Raw genomic sequence first — 18,709 nt, forward strand, 5'->3', positions numbered from 1 at the left:
TGCAAGTGGCATCATTGTGTTCAAAGAAAGCTGGGGGGGGGGGGAACCACTGTAAATTGTGACATCTGACTGCCTTGTCTTGCATTTGTCTTCTCTCTCTCTTTCCCCCTTCCTTGCCCTCATTCAGGCCCAGAGGAAACAGCTATGGGTGGCCCTTATTGAGAAGGCCCTGGCCAAACTCCATGGTTCGTACTTTGCCCTCCAGGCAGGGCGCGCTATTGAAGGCCTAGCTACGTTAACTGGCGCCCCCTGCGAGAGCCTGATGCTGCAGGTCAGCTCCACTAACCCTCGCGAGGAGCCCATTGACACTGACCTCATCTGGGCCAAAATGCTGAGTTCTAAGGAGGCTGGGTAAGACGAGGCACGAGGGAGGGCTTTCCCCTTCAGAAGAATGTAAAGCTCATAGCTGCAGACTTAAGAGGGCCAGCTGTCCTCCTTCAGCAGAGACATAGAGGGGCATGTCATTTTGCCAGACATCCCATGTTTTGACTGGAGCTTGGAAACATTACTTTTTGTAATATTGTAGGGGCTTCTGATATTTGTAGTCTAGAAAAGTGACTTGACTAAGTTTGACACAGTATGTGGTTTGTATATTGCTTTTCTCCTTGTGTGGTTGGTTGCACAGATCGTGCGTCATTCCAATCATGCTTATGCCACTGCTGTTGTAGTGTTTCTAGTCCACAAATTACTGAGATTCAGCCTCTGTGCAGCCTTTTGTCCATTGGGCCACACTGAGACAAGAAGAAAAAGGATTTCTTCTGGAGCTTAGGAGTGTTGTTCTGGCCAAAGGAGAGAACTAAAGTGGAACAGTGAGGCCCAAAGACACTTGGGTGGCTGCAGGTTCCATACCACTGCTCTACAGTAACTCAGCTGCATAGGAAGCTGGATCAACCTTCCCACTTACAAGCACAGCTTGCAAAAGTTCCCACAATTCCCAGGATCCCATGGTGGCTGCAGAATTCTGGGATATAGTCCGAAACAACAACCCCAAACTCTTCTTAATACAGACCAGTGGCTCTATAATGGTGAGGACTGGCAGCATCTTGTGGCTGGGGGTGATAGATCAGCCTATTCTGATGGTCTTCTTTGCTCTCTGTTTCATGATACGTGTGCAAAAGCACAAAGCCAAGGTAGGGAGAGCTCAGGAATACAATATTGGCCAATGATCCCAGGGGCTTTTGTGCGTCAAAGAATGTTGCCTGGCTCTCTTGCTCAAGTCACACAGTTTGCTGAACAGGCATCTTTCCTGTATGCACTGTTTGTCTGCTTATGTGCCAGTGGAGGGTTGTTAGCAATCTGCCATTTGAAAAAGGATGAGTTGGATGCAGCTGCGCAAGTAACTTAGATGTTTGTGGAGAGAGCCAGCAAATGAGGTCTGTGATCCCATGTGCTCTCCAGAATTCCAAGGGACTCTGAAGCGCACCTCTCAGATCTTGTTGGGTAGTTGCTTCCATGTGCTACAAAATAGTTCTTCTAAATTTCAGCATAAATTGGACTGTAAGCTTTATGTAGTTGGAGAACATAGAAACAGGCCTGTTGGAACAAACCACGCTCTGTCATGGAAATGTTGCTTTTGGGGACTATGACTCCCAGAATCTCAAAGCCATCATGGTTTATGGATATACTTACTGGGGAGTTCTGGAAGCTGTAATCCAAGAGGGTAAATTTTTAAAATTCTGATCCTGTTTCCCTGTGTGGTTGACCAGAGATACCTCTAAGATGCTAAAAGTGATGTTCAAGGGCCTCCATTTCTACCACTGTATGTTTTCCAGCAACTGATATTCAGAGGTACATTGCATCTGAACATGGAAGTTCCATTTCACTGTCACTGTTAAGAGTTGTCAGATGATCCATTGGGATCCTTTTTAAAGTCGACAAATAGATGGGCACCACCAGATTTTGAGACAGTAAATTACAGAAGCTAATTAAATGTCATTTATAACGCAGGTTTTCATTTCTAGCCTGAATCTACTGCCAGTCGCTTTCTCTGGGTGGCACTGATTTCTGGTATTATGAGAAGATGAATAAAAATTCTCTCTGCTATATCCGCATTACATTTGTGGTTTTGTAAGCCTTCCCCACACATCCCACTTAATGTTTTCCTAACCACAAAAAGCTCCAGTTGCTTGATTTATTTGTATATTTATAGCTTTTCTGCCATGTAAAGTGTCCTGCTTTACATCTGGAAATGCTTTCAGAGCAACTTACATAGCATTTTAAAGAAAACCAAAAACATCGCCAAGCTTACAAAATAAAAAGGCATTCATAACAACTTTGATAAGAACTTGAATAAGTCCTTTTTTAAGGTCTGCATCAGTACATTTCATTTATATATTTATTGTGACAAAGGAAAGGGAGTGGGGAGAGAAGAGAAAAACAAGAAACTCACGCACAAATGTTGAATGTTATGAACTTTACCCTTCTCTCAGAGCAAAAGCCATACAACACATATAGTCTCAGTGTCAAAGCTTGCAAGGAATTGTTAGTACTGTAATGATAAACTGGAATTTTCTTTTCCTTCCAGACATATGGGTTAACTCCCCAAATGTATTCCCTCCATTTGATTCCTGATGCATAGCTGTGGAGGATAAATCTTTGTCCCTTTTCTCTCTCTCCCTGCTTCCCGCTTGCCTATCCTTTCCTTCCCATCCTTTATTCTTCAGTTTTCTAATGGGTGCATCCTGCGGAGGGGGCAACATGAAGGTAGATGACGCAGCCTATGAAAGCATGGGCCTTCGTCCAAGGCATGCATACTCCATATTGGATGTACGAGATGTGCAAGGATGCAGGTAAGGGTGGCCAAGCAAGCGATCACACCCTTTTATTAGCTAAAAACAAGACTGTGATGGTGGCGGGACATGAATGGTGTGAGACTGAGTATGAGACAGTGACATACCACACAAGTGGTATAAAATAGAAATGGGGTTAACTGCAAGTTCTGGGTTTCCCATGTGGAAGACCACTACTCTAACAGTCCAAGAGGCATTTCATTTGGAAGTGTAGCCTGGGTGCTCATCCGTCCTACATTCTCAAAAGGAGTATCTGCTGTAGTTACCAAGGCACCATTTTTCTCCCCCTCTGCTTTATTGGCAAGTGCTCTAAGAAAACTGTCTCCCTGTCCTCCTTGCATGGCAGAGAGAAGTAATGTTAACTTTTGGACTCCTAGCAACCTTCAGCCAGCATGAACTTTGTGGCTGGATTCTGAGAGTTGGAATCCAAAAAAATAACTTTCCCAAGCTCTGTGCATACCCATCCATTTATAAAACTCAAAGATATAGCCATGTTAGTCTGCAAAATCAGTATGCAAACGGATCTTGTAGCACCTTGAGACTAAGTGAACGAAAGAAGTTGGTAATGTGAGCTTTTATAGACTTAAGCCTACTTCCTCAGATCCATGCAACATGCATCCAAGAAAGTAGGTTCAAGTCTATGAAAGTTTGTGGTACCAATTTCTTTCTTTCAGTTAGTCTCAAAGATGCTACAAGATCCCTTTGCATTTATAAAACTGTTACACTTCTTAAAAACAGATGCCTGTTTCTCTGTTGTGGCTCACCCTTCTTCCTAAGCAGGCTGGATCAGTGCCGTCATTCCATACAATTTGGGCCGAATGTTTCCTTGATTCACAAGTGATTAAAAACCACGTTGGCAAGTGTCCTCTTCTAAGAGGTTTTCTCCCTTTGTCTGCATACAAAAAGTCTCTCCTAAGACGATGTGTGGTATGACATACTGTATGTGCATCATGTAAAAACAAAGGAAAAGCTACAGAAAAATCATTTTAAGCCACATACAAATTCATAAACTAATTAATCATTTCAATTGATTATTTTAATTTTTCTTTTATAAAGTTGCAGCATAGATATAAACCTTCACATTCCTATAGATGTTTAGCAGTTTAGGCTGTAATGCTGTATGTGTTTAAGTGGGAGGAAGTCCTATCAAATGCAGTAAAATTTACTTCTGAGTCATACATAGAATTACACTGTTAATTTCCTAATTTATCTGATTCTGCTGCTATGGATGAAATGACTCCCTTTTAGTTACTGAAGAGGTTTCCTGTTGGATTCTACATTTTGTAAATCATTTTCACTCTGATAGAAAATCGGGGTAGAGTACTATCTCAGAAATTAAGCTTAAGCCAATTCTGAACTCCTGTCTCACTCAAGCCTGATTTTAGTTCTTCCATCCTTCCTTTGCTTAGGCTACTTCGACTGCGTAACCCATGGGGTCGCTTCTCCTGGAATGGCAGCTGGTCTGATGAATGGCCCCACTGGCCGACACACTTGCGGCATGAACTGATGCCCCATGGGAGCAGTGAGGGAGTCTTCTGGATGGAATACAGTGACTTCATCAGGTATTCCTATATTGGATGGAGCCAGATGTGCCCTGTGCCTCAGTTCTTGGTGGTGCTATCTTTGGAGATTTCAGTTTGAGAGATACATGCCTCAGATGAGGAGCAGGTATTGAAGGTGCCTCCCATTATGTCTGAAGTAGACAGAATAAATTTGGTTTCAACCACCAGCTCAGAAATCTGTCTCTGCCCTCATTTGTTTTGAATTTATATGTTAAGTAGAAATCTCTCACGTATTATTTTTACTGTCTTATTCCCTGTTTCTGTGATTTAGAGCTCTTTTGAGATCTATTTTGAATATGGCTGTACCATTTAATTGCTTGATCTGTTAGATTACACAATTAGTCTTTTCAGATAGTATCTTCTTAGGCCAAAGATTAGATAAGTGACTGGATATTTAATACAAGTGCTTATAAGATCCTGTTTTCTGGCGTAGCTAATACCCCAGAAGACAGGATCTGAATTCAAAATGACCTTGACAGATTGGAGAATTGGGACAAAAACTAACAAAATGAATTTCAACAGAAATAAATGTAAGGTACCACTTTTAGGTAGGAAAAATTAAATGCACAAATATAGGATGGTTGATGCCTAGCTTGAAAGCAGTATATGTGAAAAGGATCTAGGGGTCTTAGTCTTAGTCTTGGGGGATATAGCAGTCTTAGTAGGCCACAAATTAAACAAGTATAGTCAGGCACAACATCATGCCTAGGTACAGAAGTAGATGAAATAATTGGTTTACATCCCTTATCTTCAGTGATATGTGTTGCTTTGAAAATTGTGTGTATATTTGTTTTAAATGATAACTCAGGCCCACCCTGTGAGGATGGACATCTAGGGTTATTTTGATTTAATAACAGATGAATGTTAAGTAGTCAGAAACTCTGTGGCTTACAGTACCCCTAGGTGAAAGATGCCACAAACTCTTTGAAGTTAAGAGAACTCCCGGAGAGTAGCCATCTTCTCAAGAGAAGGAAGCCTTGCTATTTGGTCCAAATGTTTGGGGCTGATTTCAGGTGGGCTAAAACCAGGCTGCTTATATATGGACACTCCAAGCATTGCTGTATTTTCCCAATCCCTTGAGCCTTATGTGAAATGTTAATTTTAATTTACATCTAATTCTTTGTAGGCTGTGTGCTCCTTTCTTAATCTTCTGGATTGCACAGCCAGCCAGAACATTGTAAAAATACAGTCAGTTGGAGGAGATAGCAGCACAGCTATCTGTGCCACAAGGCTATTTTCCATCCCCAAGATACTGTAGAGTTTCCATTGAAAGGGTCTTATAAGAGTACCTCATGTCATAGAATCATAGAGTTAGAAGGGGCCCATAGGCCACCAAGTCCAACCCCCTGCTCAGTGTAGGATCTCCAGCTAGAGTAGTAATCCTCAGACTCTGGTCCTCCAGGTGTATTGGACTTCAGCTCCCAGATGCCTCGGCCATCTTAGCTAGGATTTTGGGAACTAAAGTCCAAAAAACCTGGAAGGTAAACGTTTGGGAATCAGTGAGCTAGAGCATCCCTAGCAGGTACCTGTCCAGCCTCTTTAAGAGACCCCATCACCTCTGTAAGCCATTGGTTCCATTGCCAAACCACTCTTACCTTTCCACATATGTTTTGTCCTCCCATTTGACTGTCTTCTGAGGATTGTGGGGATCTTGACAACAACTGCTTCTGTGGCTGATGGCTGTCTGTTCTTTTGCCAGGTATTTTGACTCAGTCGACATCTGTAAACTCCATTCAGACTGGCATGAGGTTCGTGTACAAGGCACTTTCCCCAACAAGGCCAGCGGTCCCATCACTGTAACATCGTTGACGGTGCTGGAGCGTGCAACCTTGGAGTTTGCCCTTTTCCAGGAAGGCAGTAGGTAAGGTCCAGGAGGACGTTGCTTGGACTTGCTTGTGGGACCTCTTTCTCAGTGGGCTTCCCAAGTTGCATCTGGATAGACTGGAGATGCACCATTGAACTCCTGCATTGTGTTAGTGATGAACCACTACTGTCTCCATGCATCAGGCAACCCTGTATCACCCAGGGTCTTGTGCTGTGATTCCCATGCTCCCTGATTATACTGGCTGGAGGTGATGGGAGTTGTAGCACAAAAATATGGAGGGTACCATATTATTGACTCCCCTCTACATTAGTTCTGCTTTAGCATTAGAACCTGGGATGAGGGGATATAAAAGGAGATGGAGGAGATTATCTAGATGAGAGCAGGTTTGATTTTCAGTAGCTAGGGAACAGAGTTAGCATTTTGCCCCTTTTCTTTCTCTCACATTGGTGAGTGGCTGTTCCTCACACTTTCCCTGTCCTGAATATCTGTATTTTATTAATGCAGGTACAGTTATTTCTTCAGTGGTTCTTGACTCTATTGCCTTTTCTTAGGAATAGGACCGATCCCATTCCTAGAAAAGGGAATGGTAGGATGAGTTGGCCATTTCAGGCAGCAGATGTGGGTTGCCATGAAAGGGCAGCTAAGTATTTGTTCAGTTGGTTATATTTTTACTATTGGAAACAGGAAGAGGTGTTCCTTATCTTCCAAAATAACTTGGCCTGCTTTAGCTGCTATGTGCATTTCCTTTCAAAAGGAAAAACTGCCTTTTATTGCTCTGTCTCAGGCAGCAAAAGCTCTTGACCAGGTCCCTATGTAGAGCCATACTGTTGGTCCATCTAGCTCAGGTTTTTCTTAACCAGGGATAGGCAGCTTGGTATCTTCTGGGATGTTTTGGACTACAAATCCCACAATCACTGATCATTGGCCATGCTCGCTGGGACATATCCCAAACATGTAGAGGGCACTAAAGAACTAACCTCTGGTCTGCTACAAGTAGCAGAGGTTGTGCAGGATTTCTGATCAGCGCTTAGCCCTAACTGGGGCTATCTGTGAGCAAAGCATGACTCCTCTCCTCTCCTCTCCTTTGACAGGCGCTCTGACACAGCCGACAGCCACTTGCTGGACCTTTGCATCATGGTATTCCGAGCCACCTTCATCAATGGCAGCAAGCTCAGTCTGGGGCGCTTGATGGCGCACAGCAAGCGGGCGGTCAAGAAGTTTGTCAACTGTGATGTCATGCTGGAACCAGGCGAGTATGCTGTGGTGTGCTGTGCCTTCAACCACTGGACCACGTCAGTGACCGGCAACTCCTCAGGCCAAGGTAACAGTAGTGTAGCAGTAGGCAGGGACGTTGCTCTTGCTTGCTTGCTTACTATTTGTTTTAAACCCTTCCTCCCAAAAAATGATACTAGAAGGAAGAGAAATCTTTAGTATTCAGTGCTAGAATGGCACTACAGAAGCTTATACTCAGAGGTCATCCAATTTTTGCCTATGAGTAGATGAGGGTTTCTTTAAATTAAAATAGAACACATCATCCCATGATCTGGCCCTAGTAGTCTTTATATGGGATATCCCCCATTCTAAAAGATGGAATGTCTTTTCTGAAGCTTGGTTACTAGCACTCAGAGCTTTATGATAAATTATGCTGGTATTTTTGGTCTCACCTTTGGCCTCTGGCTCCACCCACAACTGGAACTCAGTCTTGGAGAATTTATTTGAGATGTAATTCAGCCAAAAAGGTTCCTCACCCTTTGTTAACATTTATCAAGTGCATGGACAACCCTGGCAAGCGCATGATTCAGTTTTCTGACTCAGAGAAGCTTCACAGCCTAGACACACTGCCAGAAATGCTAAAACATGGAAAGCAAAGGGGAAGTGGCTGGCAGTTCTTTTGGTTTTGAAAAAGAATATTCCCCAAAATTGCATGCATAAATAAATAAATAAATAAACAAACAAACAAACAAAACACCTTTACCCATCCCTAGTCTAGATGGCCTATGGTTACTTTTGCAGCCCTGATTCGTCTACATCTCTGAACATCAGCCCTTTCATGCTGGGTTGGTTTGGGCTGGAGACTGAATCCCAGGGCTGTATTCAAGTAAAGAAAGCAGTTCATGTTCTTGGAGCTGCTGTGTGAATAGAGGCCTGGTGGCAGGAAGGGAAGGGATAGGTTTCTTGTAGATGGAACTCTGCAGTCTGACACCGCTTGTTTATTTCCATATCTCCTAGTCTCCAGTCCTACAACTGGCAGTGCAAACCAGGCTGTTGAAGTTTCTAGCTACATCCTGGCCATCTACAGCTCCCGCTTGGTGATGGTGGAACAGATTGAGGCTCAGTCAACCACTCTAGCTGATGCCATCATTCTTCTCACAGAGAACAAGGGCGAGAGACACGAGGTAGGTGCAGAGTTCAGGTGTGTGGCACTAAACATTCCAGATAAGTGTCTGGAAATGTTACTTGGGGCTATAGTTCTCACAACCCACCAAATGTGCTGGCTGGGGGGTTCTGGAAGTATCAGTCTGAAATGCCATGATTCTCACCAGCTACACATTTGTATCATTAGAAGAGGGCACTGTTGGGTCAGTTTCTGAATAATGCAGTCAATGTACTAGCAACATTGTGGTCCCAGGAGTTTATTTCAGCTTTGAGTGCAACACTTTTCTAAAAGCTTTTATGCTGTGGTGCACACCTTGGGGGAAAAATATTTTCTGCTCCAGGAGTGGGTAGATCCCTGTCCAGCTTTGAACTCTAGACTTTCCAATCAAGTCTACATGAATTTTACATTTTCAGACCATGAATTTATTTTCAGTGTCAGAACAGGACTGAGCTTGCAGTTCTCACACACTGAGGTCCTCTCTTGGTCATCCCAACCTTTCCCCATTTCAGGAGCCCAATTTAGATGGGGAAAATTAATTTTACTTGTTACCACTTTCAAATCTGTTGGGAATTCACCTTTCTAAGATATGCTTTTGTGAAAAAGGGAAGGGTGATGGAGGGACCCTGGAGATGATAGTGGACAGAGTTCACTGATATGTGTTTGAGCTCAAAGAGGACTGACAGCTTGCTTTGCTATTGCAGGGGCGCGAAGGGATGACTTGCTACTACCTGACACATGGCTGGGCAGGCCTCATTGTTGTAGTGGAGAATCGACACCCTAAGTCCTACCTGCACGTCCAGTGTGACTGCACAGACAGCTTCAACGTTGTGTCAACACGGGGGAGCCTGAAAACACAGGACAGTGTGCCACCATTACACAGGTGAGAAAGGCCTGGCTTGGTTGGATGCAGGGCTGCAAGGCAATTGCTCAAGCAGCAATATACTCAAACAACAGAACTGTGTGGTTGGAAGTGAGCAAACACAAACCACTGGAGGCCTCTAAGCAGTAACAAATCACAAATCATGTAAATAAAAATACATAATTCAACTATGTATAGCTGTTTATATACTCATGCAATAGAAAAACTTATATAGCAACTCTCAGTTCAATATCTATGAACAATGGAGTTGGCTGTAATTCTGTTTTTGGACATTAGCCTTTTCTTTAATCAGTGACAAAACTGGAAGACCAAAGTTTCCTGTTTTGACCAGCCTATAAGGTAATCTATCTGTTTTACAGAATATAAACATATCCAACTGGCAAAGTGGCACATGCATTTTCATCCAGGAATCTAGTATAAGTTGGAAATGAGAAATCAGCCTGGCCACTTGACAGCCACATGGCATGTCTCAGTTCCTGAACCTTTAATTGAATTACTAGAAAGTGTCTTGCTTACAGGAGATTTTGTAACCAGTGCTGCTCAGAGGAGATTCAGAAACCTAGTTTGTATAAATTAGCCCAGTTCAAAGGTAGCATTTCTGGTGTTTCTAACCGTGGTTAAAAGATCAAGAACATTGAGTCTGCACTGTACTAGATTATTGATCATGTACTCATCTGTACATGCTTATTGTAGAGCTGGAAATGACCTCAGAGGTCATCTAGTTATTCATTGCTGATATATGCTGCTGGTGGTACATTATTTCTGTTAGGCAGTCCTCCGTTTAAAGCCTTTGGAAAATTGGGGGGAGGTTCATATTGGGCAGAAAAAAATGAGATTCCTGCTTCTTTATTTTAAGTCTTGTGTGGAATATGTAGGCTCAAAAGCAATTGTATCCCTACCTCAACACATCTGTTTTCTCTCTTTTCTCATCCTCTAGGCAAGTACTGGTGATTTTGTCCCAGCTGGAAGGCAATGCCGGCTTCTCCATCACTCACCGCCTAGCACACCGCAAAGCCACCCAGGCTTTTCTAAATGATTGGATGTCAACCAAGGGGACGCACAACCCATTGCTCACACCTGAGGTGGCAGGACTGCATGGCCCCCGGCCACTATGACAAATGGCCCCACTGCCTGCCCCACCCCTCTTCTGCTTCTGCCTTTTTTCCAGCCCCCTCTGCCTCGGACGTTGCCCGAGCCGCCACTACTGAGCCGTCAGGATTGAGGAGGATGGGTGGACAGAGTGTCTAAAGCCAAGCGCCTTTCCTCCTGTCCCCGGGGTCAAGCAGGGAGCTGCTCAGGTTCCCTCTCCCTTGCAGTCCCCTCTCCCCCCCTTCCCCACAGATGATGCACTTTATCCAGAGCTGCTGTCAGGATAGGAGAGCAAGGGAATTCCATGGCCTGGAGAAGGAGGCGTCCCAGGCTTTGTCAGATGCAGGGCTTGGCCCTTTCCACAGCCACCCAAAATCCTAAGGCTGCAACAATATACCTCTGGCCAATGTGTCTGTCTGTGTGTCTCTGCCTCACCACACCATTAAATGTATTAACTGAGTGCTGCAGTAGGAGGTGCAAGGGGGGGTATGCTGTATGTAGATCCCCCCTCCCTCCACTACTGGTACTACAGTTGGCAGGTGGAGGGACACTGATGTGCAGGATAGATTTCATCTCCCTTCTACCACTGGGGCTGGCTGGGCAGTGAAGATTATTTGGGGGGATGGGATGGTGGGAGACCACCAGATGTTGCTGATTTGGAGTTACCCACTCGCCAAAGGTGATTGGCAGTTCTTGCTGGGCAAGTCACAGGCAAGCCTTAGGGTGCAAGCCATTTTGCAGCGTAGGTGATGGAAGCACCAGCTGGGAACAGATTGTGTGGGCTGATAATTTGTTGTTGTTGTTGTTGTTGTTGTGTTGTTGTTTTATACTCTTTTGCAAGGCAGGCCGAAGCATGAGCCATGAATGGGACCTGCCACTGTCAACTGTATGGAACTGGGAACAAGAGCCTTTGCCTGTCTCCTCCACTTTAGTTCCTACCCATATGTCTCTCTGAAGCACAGCCACTCCAACTCATGCAGAGGAACAAACGTAGCAGCAAAGAGTAGAGAAGTACCCCTTTCATGCCAGGTGTAAGCCATTTTCCCTGTGCCATCGTGTGCCAGGGCTTATGCTTCTCACTTATCACCATTTGCTCTCTGCGCAGACTTGCCTATAAGTATTTTGCTGGGGGAGCTCTGGTGTGGATTGAGATGGACAGAGGTCTTCAAGGAAGAGACTAGGAGTGTAGGAGGAGGAGAAGCCACCACTGGATCCTTTCAAAGGGCTAGGAAGTGTGGTTTCACAGTTGAACCTTGCTTGCATTGTGTGACACAGAGGTACTGGCATACTTCCCATTTCTCTTCTGGCCATCTGCAGCCTAAAGGGAGAATAGTCAGGACTCAATGGTGAAGGTGGAAGAGAAAGGCTGACCTTTCCCACCTGATCTCCTCTTGGTGCCTTCTGTGTTTCTAGCATAGGAAAGCCGCCAGGCAAGCCAGCTTGAAGACTTTCACATATGGTTCCATAAGTGGAGCACTTTCCATTCACCACCATTTTGCTTTGCAGCTCAGCCTCCAACAAAGTGAATGGTGAAACCAGAGCTTTGGAAAGCTACTTTGTGGACTACAACTCAAAAAAGAGTTTTGCATTCTGTGAGCTGTAATCTGAACAAGAAACATTTCTAAGCTGCCAAGAGAAGATGTTATACTGGGAAGTCTGTTGTGAACCAGGCTGATGCTCAGTGAAGCTCTCTATAGAGGGTGAGGCTGGTCTCTAGTATCATCCTTGGAGAAGCTGCTGAACAAGCTCCCTTGCCCACCCTCACTTTAAACAAGGATGATCTAGAACAGTGGTTCCCAACCTGTGCTCCATGGAGCCCTTAGGGTGCCACATGCATTTCCCAGGCACTCCACAGCTGCCCAAGGAAAATGAAAGAAGTAAACATTGAATGAAATGAAAGAATAAGAAACAAAAGATAGAATCAAAATAACAAAACTAGGAATTACATTCTGAATGGAAATTTGGCAAGTTGAATTTGCCAAGTTGAAAAGAACTCTGCGAGTCGAAAAGGTTGGGAACCCCACATCGGGATGGATACAGTCCTGGTTTTCCCCAGGCCTTGAGCAGAGCTCAGCATAATGGGTATCTGTGAAGTTGGAACTCAATAACAGGGTATCAGGGACAGGGTTTCTAATTCACGTTGTGAGCTCAGGCACAGGTTATCAGGGATGGCATCATCCTGCCAACTTAATTGGTTCGGGCACAGGGTTGGAGAAGTTGTGTCCTGGAAAGCATTAGGGAATTATCACCCATAGGATCACCCCACCACTTGCTGTAATGCATGTCCGTGCCCTGAATTAAGATAAACAGCCTTGTCACTTGTCCAGTCAGTCAAAAAGCTGGCTCATTTGAACTCCTGCCCACTCCAGGGATCACCTGTTGGCTGTTGAGTCCACGAAGTAAGGGGAAAAGGCAGGAGCAGTATTTGAACAGTGGTTCGGAGCATCCATCTAGGGACTATGCAAGGAATGTATTATTGGCTGAACCTAGGTTAGAGTTCAAAAAGTAACTTTTAATTCCCAGAGCATAGTCTAGAAAAGTACTTTTCGAGCTGCTGGTTCAGGACCACCCCTTACACCTCTGTGTTCTGGGGCAAATAACATCAGAATTGTTGCCAGGCCCATTCGTTGGCACCCCCACGGTGGAGGCTTCAACCTCTTTGTAGCTTCAAGCCAGAGATGTAGGGAGAAATTCCCAGAGTCATGCTGGCTGGCGGATTCTGGGAGGTGTCCTCCACAAAACTTGCTTTTTTGTGCTCTTGACTATGGAGAGCTGTCTTTCCTCTCTCCTTTAAGCCAAATTTGAATGTCCCTTCTAAGAAGGATCACCACCTCTCACCCTTGTACTCTTAAGAGCTCTGCGGCAGGCAAAAGATTCAGCAGGCGAACCTTGATCCAAGCACAGAGATTTGACAATAGCCTTTTCACTAAGGTCTGCCTGCTGCACGGCTGCTAAAGACACAGGGGCCCTGCCAGAAGTGCAGCCCTACTTTCAAGCCATTTGCACTAATTCCCTCCTGTGGCGACTTCCGGGAAATATAGTCTGCTGTGGGGGGGATTGTGGTGGGGAGCTGTGAAATTGGCTGCGGTGCCCCTGGGGTCGGCAGGGTTTGCATGTTGCTTTGGAGAGCTTTGTCCCCGAAAAGGTTGGATTTTTTCTAACATTGGGAGACATAAGAAGCTGTATGATTCTGTTAGTTTCCGCAGCCCATCTTTCCACAAAGTGTGTGAGAGTTGGTTGAACTCAAGTGATGGAGTGTGCCACGGCCGTGCCTCTTTAAATGGCTGCCTGGTGGGCATTATCTTCACTATGGACTGAAACTGATGGAAGTCTTCTCTTGTCCAAAGGAGAATTGTGGGGCAACTGCAGCAGTTTATGCTGGAATCGGACCAATGCATCTGTAGTACAGCTATGCCCTTGCTCTCTGGATACAGATGTAGATGGTCTTGGTATTGAGGAGTATCATCAAGATGGCATTGAGTCCCTGAAAAGGGGCATGGTCTCCTTGGCAGAGGGCTACGGTGACATTGCCACAACCATAGGGAATGGGGCAGCAGTGTCGACATTGTATCATGCTAATACAACCCCCCGATGTGTATGTTTCATGCTGTTTCACCCAGTTATGTAGCAACAGGGAAGAAGTTGGTTTTCTCATGTCTGTTTGCCCCATCGGCGCTCTGCCCTCATACCCAAACCAGTATTCCTGGCACTGCCACCCCAGGCCAGGGGAGTGGCTGGACTTTCCTCCTCGACATTTGTTTTTAAACTGTCCAAACTGTCTCCTGTCTTTCTTTGTTTTTGGACTTCTTCCTCGCTTTTTCTTTTTGTCTTTCAGTTTGTTCTCTTTCCGTCTCGGAGCTGTGAATAATTTTTAACCGTGTAAATACTGTCCAGCTCTTAAGAAAAAAAAACACATAGGATATTTTATCAACTGTAAATCAAATCTGTAATCAAGTCCCTGTATAAATATGAATTATCCCATGGGTGGTTTTCAAACTCAGGTTCCAAAGGACCAAATAATAATAATAATAATAAAACAAAGTTTTGTTTTGTATTTGTTTGCTTTGCTCTGTCCATTATTGCCACATATAACTGATGCATGGATGGGGAGGTATCCTATACACTGGCATTCCCATGCTGTTGGGGGATGTTGGGAGGTGTAGTTCAAAATATCTGAAAGGTTCCTGCTTGAGGAAGGATGCTTGACTTGATATTGTGTGCAGACCTTTTTTGCCATCTTCTCTGTTTTGCATTGAATATGGGCAAGAGAAAGAGGAAGACCACAGTCCACCAAGCTGTGGAAACTGAGAGGCACCAGGATTTCAGCCTCACTAAAGGAAATATCCATGAAGTTAACATGTGTTTAGTTTGTTCAGTTTCAATTCTGGCCCCTCTCAAAGTCCCAAAGCAAGTGACCTTTAAGAAGGCTGACTGGTAGAATCCAAAGATATAGCCATGTTAGTCTGTAGAATCAGTATGTAGAGAGATCTTGTAGCACCTTTGAGACTCACTGAAAGAAAGAAGTTGGCAGCATGAGCATTTTGTAGACTTGAGTCTACTTCCTAAGTCCAAATGCATCTGAAGAAGTAGACTTAGGCTGCATTCCCACTTACAAATAAATCGCTTTGTGATCCGAATCGATGGATCGGTTTGGCAGTGGAACGTGGTTCACACTAATTTGCCCCAATCACATTTTCGTCCTGCAAAATAAAACAAAATAACTCACCTGTGGTTCACATTGATGAATGAATCGATTCAAAATGGACCCGCTTCAGCCAGCTGAAGGGCAAATTGAAATCGATTTCGATCCTCATCTGGTTCACACTTGCGCAGAATCAATTTATCCCAAAAGACACGGGGAAAATCAGTGTCAAAAAGACACAGGTTAAATGGGTCTAGTGTGTGGCCCCCTTCTCCAAATCGCTTCAGGGATTCGGTTCAAGTGCAAACCATGGTCATTTAAACTGGTTCAAACTGATTTGCGATCCAGTTTAAAAGGTAGTGGAAATGAGGCCTCAAGTCTACAAAAGCGCATGCGGCCAACTTCTTTCTTTCAATTAGTCTCAAAGGTGCTACAAGGTTTCTCTACATACCTTTTTAAACAGTGTGTTCTGGTACTGGGAAAGACCAGAACTCTAAAGAGAAAGGCAAAGACAACCTCCCTTTGAACAAACCTTGGCACAGAAAATCTTGTGCTTGGGTCACCTTAAGAGTTGCCTTAAGTCAGAAACAACTTGAAAGCACACAACAACAACACAGACAACATTGATTGTGGAACAAGCTTTTGTCTAGAGCAGGGCGAGATGTTGCCAGCGTCACCATTGCTGACGTTGGTTAGGGAATTGCAGTACAATATCCGAAGGGCCATGATCCTGGTCTAGAAACAATTTCATCAGACGCATGAAGGTCTTCAGTTGGGAGGTGCGTTCTCATGGGTGCATAGAGGAATTAAATAAGCACATGCCTTGTGGTCAAATCTGTGTTCCTTACTAAGCATCACTGAGCTCAGAATAAGTGCAATAACTTTGCACATCAGCCGTTCATCACAATATGTCTACTCAGACATAACTCCCACTGATTTCCTTGTTCTGAGTTACGTGGGCACAGTCTAGCAACCTAATACAGTGGGATAGAAAACCATTATACAATGCAAGCCACAGGACATGAACATCTCTGTGCAAGAATAGCAACCAAATCAGCCACACTGCATCCTGGGAGGATTGTTATCCCACTGTCTTTTTTAAAATGTTATCCAGTGCATGAATGGTGCATATACATCCATCCATCCATCCGATGTTGCTTGTACCATTCTCTAAATTGCTACATAGGTGATATCGAAGGTTGTGTCAGATAATGGAAAAAGAATAACAGCAGATGCTGTTGCGAAAATTGTCATGCCTAAATGTAATGGCCACTGCCCATTCTTTCAGCTGCACCCTGTTTGCTGAATGTTAGAATGAGGTACCAATGTGGTGTCGTGATCGTTTTCAAGTCTCTGGTGTTAAGCATGTGCCCATTTTCTTCTCTGACATAAAGCAAGAAAGCATTCTAGACGTTTGGAAGGACCAACGATTCCCTGCCCCTGTTCGTCCTACAGAGAATGAGGAAGGACATGAATAGTGTGGCTTAACCCTGACGCCTGAATTCCAGCCCACTTCTGAAAGCTGTGTAACTTTTGCAGAAAACATACAAGATCAGATTTTGCTGCCTCTGAAGGAAGGGAATTAAAGAGGGATCAACTACAGTGAGTGCCCTCCCGCCTGCGCTTGCCGTTCAGACTTGGCACAGAAGGAAGTATGCCTATGAAGGTGATGATTCTATACCTTGTGGCTTCGGCCAGGACCAAGAGTGCTTGGTTTTTATTCTACTATTATTAGCTGCCCTCTGGTTGACTTTAACTCACGGCAACACATCTCAAAGTCCCCCTATTTTCAACTGCTCTGCTTAGATCAAGACCCCCTATCCTCAAGACATCTCCAAAACCCCCAATTCTCAACTGCTTTGCTTAGATCCTGTCATTTCAGGCTTGGGACATCTCTGGTTGAGTCTTACCATCAGGTATGTGGTTTTCCTCTCATTCTACTGCCTTCCACCTTTCCTAGCATTATTGTCTTTTCCAGTAAGTCATGCCTTCTCATGATGTGTCCAGAATATGACAGCCTCGGTTTGATCATCTAGGCTTCTAGGGCTATTTCAGGCTTGGTCTGTTCTAGGGCCCTTTGTTTGACTTTTTGGCTGTCCATGGGATCCTCAGCACTCTTCTCCAGCACCACATCTCCAATGAATTGGACAGCTTCACTGTCCAGCTCTTACATCTGTACATGGTGATGGGGAATGGGATGATTTGGATGATCCTAACTGGTGTTCGGTGCTACCTGGCACAAATGTTTTGTGAAGGGCCAACCATTTAAATGTCACCAGCTGCATTTCATGGATTTTATTTCCCTTAGATCTCAATAACCATGTGTATATCAACTTGCAAGACAGAATACCATTTTATGCCTCTGATGAAGTCAGTCAGTCAGCGGAAACTTCGGCCATGATAAATGTGCCATGAGACTCCTTGTGGTTTCTGAGCACTCTGTTGTTCTTAAGGGTTGTGTTGAAGTTGCATTTGTTCAAATCATGCCTCTGTGTAGACGTGGGGTGAATTGCTGGGCTTTTTGAGATGCCACTGTGTAATGGTTAGGTTGTGTTGGTGAGCAGCAGATGGCAGCACAATGTAAAGAAAGGCATCTCTTCGGGAACCATGTAATTGTACTCAGCTTTCAGATCAGAAGGGAACATTTGGGATTTGGGGCAGGAGAGTGAGGAGAAAGAGCCTGCAAGAACTGCAAGCAATACTTGCCATTTGAGTTCCAGCCCTTGGATTGTGACACCCTAAAGTACCAACCGGCTTTGTTGGATGTAAACTTTTGTGGACTACAGTTCATCCGACTCACCAAGTGGGACGGAATCCGCAGTCGTCGATGCTAACTGAAACTTGCCCATCTTTATGGTGCACAAGACTTTTCTAGTGTTCTCGCTGCAACAGCCTTAGCATTGCTACCACCCTGCAAAGCATGAACTATAAAACTATGAAGTCCTGCCTCCTTCCCTGCAAATTGCACGATGTTTCTCTGATGCCCAACCCTGCTTTCCACCTGCCACAGAGTGGCTATTCAGGGGGAGCTATTGCAGAAAGACTATGAATCCTTGGAGTGGTGAGTGAGGAGCTGTAGAGATTTCCACCTGCAGCGTTCTTGTGCTACGCTGGGCAATGTAGGATCTCAGCCATGGCAATATTGACCCAGATGAACCAATAGTTTGAGTCAGAATAAGAAGACAGCCTTCCTCTTCTACAAAGTCTCCTGTAGCCATAGAGAATGTCTGCTCAAATTAGAACCCAGGGGGGGAAAACACAAAGATACAGTTACTTTCTCAGTGCAAACAGGGCTGGAGTGGTAAATTTGAATCATTATGACAGACCCTCTACCCCAAGCAACGCCCCAAATTGTAGATGGTTGTGTTGATCTGTCTTGTTCTTGTGTGCATGCAAGTCATTCCCTTAGCAAGCTTTGTCTGAAGGGGTTTGCCAATGCTATCCTCTGAGGCTGAGAGAGTGTGACTTGCTCAAGGTCACCCAGTAGGTTTACATAGCTGAACCAGAATTTGAACCCTGGTCTCCAATGCTCAGACCATCAGTGG

At 44.6% G+C, this 18,709-nt stretch overlaps 1 protein-coding gene across 6 annotated transcripts in view; it reads left to right on the forward strand.

Moving 5' to 3' along the window:
* Positions 1-14,576, forward strand: part of CAPN15 (calpain 15) — a 115,270-nt gene extending 100,694 nt beyond the window's left edge. For all 6 annotated transcript variants that reach the window (XM_042438101.1, XM_042438100.1, XM_042438103.1 and 3 more), the window contains 8 exons: positions 128-351; positions 2,664-2,789; positions 4,199-4,351; positions 6,051-6,212; positions 7,268-7,497; positions 8,406-8,572; positions 9,255-9,433; positions 10,371-14,576. In XM_042438101.1, coding sequence (XP_042294035.1) covers positions 128-351; positions 2,664-2,789; positions 4,199-4,351; positions 6,051-6,212; positions 7,268-7,497; positions 8,406-8,572; positions 9,255-9,433; positions 10,371-10,548 — 1,419 coding nt within the window. In that variant the 3' untranslated portion in view covers positions 10,549-14,576. The remainder of the gene's footprint in view (positions 1-127; positions 352-2,663; positions 2,790-4,198; positions 4,352-6,050; positions 6,213-7,267; positions 7,498-8,405; positions 8,573-9,254; positions 9,434-10,370) is intronic.
* The last annotated feature ends 4,133 nt before the right edge of the window (positions 14,577-18,709 follow it).

This window comes from Sceloporus undulatus, chromosome 8, assembly GCF_019175285.1.
Source record: "Sceloporus undulatus isolate JIND9_A2432 ecotype Alabama chromosome 8, SceUnd_v1.1, whole genome shotgun sequence".
Classification (NCBI taxonomy): domain Eukaryota; kingdom Metazoa; phylum Chordata; class Lepidosauria; order Squamata; family Phrynosomatidae; genus Sceloporus; species Sceloporus undulatus.